Raw genomic sequence first — 2,626 nt, 5'->3', positions numbered from 1 at the left:
AAAACAATGACCATGAATGTAACTTTTGGTTTATCTAGTTATATCTACCCGATATTTAAAGTAAATGATTGTATTTTTTCCCAATTTTTCACATATATGTGCTTAAACTAACTTAACACATGATCATAAAATATAGAAATGCTATCGGATTTAAGAAAATTGTGACTCAAAACTCATTAGAACAAATATTGACCCAACTTAAGAAAATTGTGACTCAAAATTCATCTGAACTGATATTGACCCGACTCGAATTGAACCGTACCCAACTAGAAATAACACAAACCAATTAAACAAGCTAACAGAAATAGACTTGATGGAAATCGAACTAAAATAGCAACTAAGGTCGTCTGAATTAAAATCGAACCGACTTTACCCGATCCGAAACTGAATCGAATGACCATTTGCCAGGTTTAATTATATAACCAAAAATGGTCACAGGAATACTATATAAACTTTTCCTAATTTGAAAATTTCCTTCAACCTAGCCCGATATCTTTCTAAAATTATGATTTCGAAACCCCCCTTATAAATTAAAATGCACACATACCCATCACCATACTACCCATCCTTTCTCTTATCTCTTCATCTGAACACACTCTTAGCTACTCAAATGAGAAAGCAAAAGAGAAACAAATTGTTTATAACAAAATTACCACCAGAAATATGCGTAGAAATTCTTGCTAAATTACCGGCCAAATTCATATTAAGATTTCGATGTGTCTCTAAGTGGTGGTGCTCACTCATTGATGATCCACATTTCATTTCAACTCACCTTAAAAACCGTCACAAATTTCAAGATGAATCTCGCTTGCTAGTATTAGAGACCAATGACATGTGTTTCCTAAATCAGTTATGTGCGATTCGTCGTGGTGACACATTTAGAAGGATGTCTAAGCATGAATTAGGTTTTTATTCGCCCATCAATTACCAAGTAGTCGGTTATATTAACGGTGTGCTTTGCGTCAAGAAGTATATAGCAGCAAAAACAGAACCAATTCAAATTTTTCTTTGGAATCCTTCGATTAGGAAAGCTGTAGAAATTCCTCTTCCGCGAATAGTACAATCAGGATTTGATACTGAATGCGCCTTTGGTTTTGACCCGATCACAAATGATTACAAGATTGTAGCAAGCTTATATTTCCATGGTGAGAATTATTTCCTTAAATTTGTTGAGATATATACCATGAGTAAAAACTCATGGAAATTTCTCGAAACAGAGAAATGCCCAAGTCTGTTGGACAAACATCATCCAAAGACTTACCTCGATGGGCTTATATATTGGATAGGTATTGACCCGATAGAAAATACTCCAAAAGGTAAGTTTTCTCATCTTGTGTCATTTAATGTGGATAAAGAGGCGTTGAACTATATCGATTTGCCGAATTGTGAAATTTTTGGGGGGACAAATCATGAACGATTTCCTATCATTTTCAATCGATCAATTGCCATAATGGATATCTATTTTGAACATACTAACATATGGGCAAGGGAGAATAATACTTGGGCCAAAAAATATACTATTAACTTACGGTTGTTTCAAAAGTATGTGTATCTAAAGAGTGATGGTAACTTGTTGCATTGTGGAGAACAAGGAGGTGTGAATTCATATAACCTTGAAAGTAAAGAAGTGAATGTTGTTGCAAAGAGTTACAAATTTGTCCCTTCTTTCACCGGTTGTTACATGGAGAGCATGATGTTGCTTAATGGTTTCGATGATAGAAATGTGTTCACTTTTCCTAATGGATAAAATTGTTTTACTTGTAGTTTCAAAGGGCGTGTTGTTCGTTACAACATTTAACAAGGTTGGAGCGATAATTTTCTTAGTAGTGATTGCCAAAAATTGTCATCGTGGTCATTTATTTAGCTATTTCATATTTTACTCATGTAATTGTTAGATTATTTGATGAAATACACAGTCTATTTTTTGAGTTTTAATATTCGGTATTCTTAAAATAGGTAGATATCTTATTCATTAACTTAATTGGCATATCTTATGAGTTACAAATAGATGTTTCTATAAATGATATTTGATGGAAAATCATTTATCCCGTTATAAAACGATGTTTTTTTTAAGAGAAGAATAATTCATTAATAAAACGTCATATATGTATAATCGAAAACCTATGTAATATTAACGAAAAAAGAATTATCTTGTAGACTAAGGATCTCAAATCAAGATATTACAGTTCACCAGTATTACTATCTTCATGCAGCTTTGAGGGGTTCTTTCATTTGATTTATTTGACGAGAGAAAAAATTACATGTTACCGGTTCCCAAAATCGTGGACAAATAACTTTGTAATCAATGAAGAAACGCGGTATGAACCATCACTAAACTACTCTTGTCTATATCACCAATAAAACTAAACTCTAGAATGACTGGAACAACCCCGAAATAAAGGGCTGGAAAGCCACTCTCACCAAAAAAGAAAATTTATTAACTAAATGATGAGTTTAATTAAAGCATTGTTAATTTTAGCATTGTTAAAGTATTACTCGGTAAATACGGGTAGCCTACCATAGCTAACTAGGGTCCTCACCTGTAATTGGATATGTTGGGTTAGTGGCTGATCTTCTCCGATTTCTTTAGAGAGATCAAAATTTAAGTACAATAAAATAAGGTAGG

At 33.0% G+C, this 2,626-nt stretch overlaps 1 protein-coding gene across 1 annotated transcript; it reads left to right on the top strand.

Annotated features, from left to right (window-relative positions):
* Positions 1-886: 886 nt before the first annotated feature.
* LOC141641529 (F-box protein At3g07870-like) lies at positions 887-1,747 on the top strand. The gene has a single exon (XM_074450188.1). The coding sequence runs from the start codon at positions 887-889 to the stop codon at positions 1,745-1,747; it is 861 nt and encodes a 286-aa protein (XP_074306289.1).
* The last annotated feature ends 879 nt before the right edge of the window (positions 1,748-2,626 follow it).

The sequence above is a fragment of the Silene latifolia genome, chromosome 2 (assembly GCF_048544455.1).
Source record: "Silene latifolia isolate original U9 population chromosome 2, ASM4854445v1, whole genome shotgun sequence".
Lineage (NCBI taxonomy): Eukaryota > Viridiplantae > Streptophyta > Magnoliopsida > Caryophyllales > Caryophyllaceae > Silene > Silene latifolia.
Note: the sequence above shows the minus strand (reverse complement) of the source record. Positions and strands in the feature narration are given on the sequence as shown.

Coding starts and splice junctions, on each gene's coding strand:
- LOC141641529 (XM_074450188.1), top strand. CDS start 887: ATGTCTAAGCATGAATTAGGTTTTTATTCGCCCATCAATTACCAAGTA.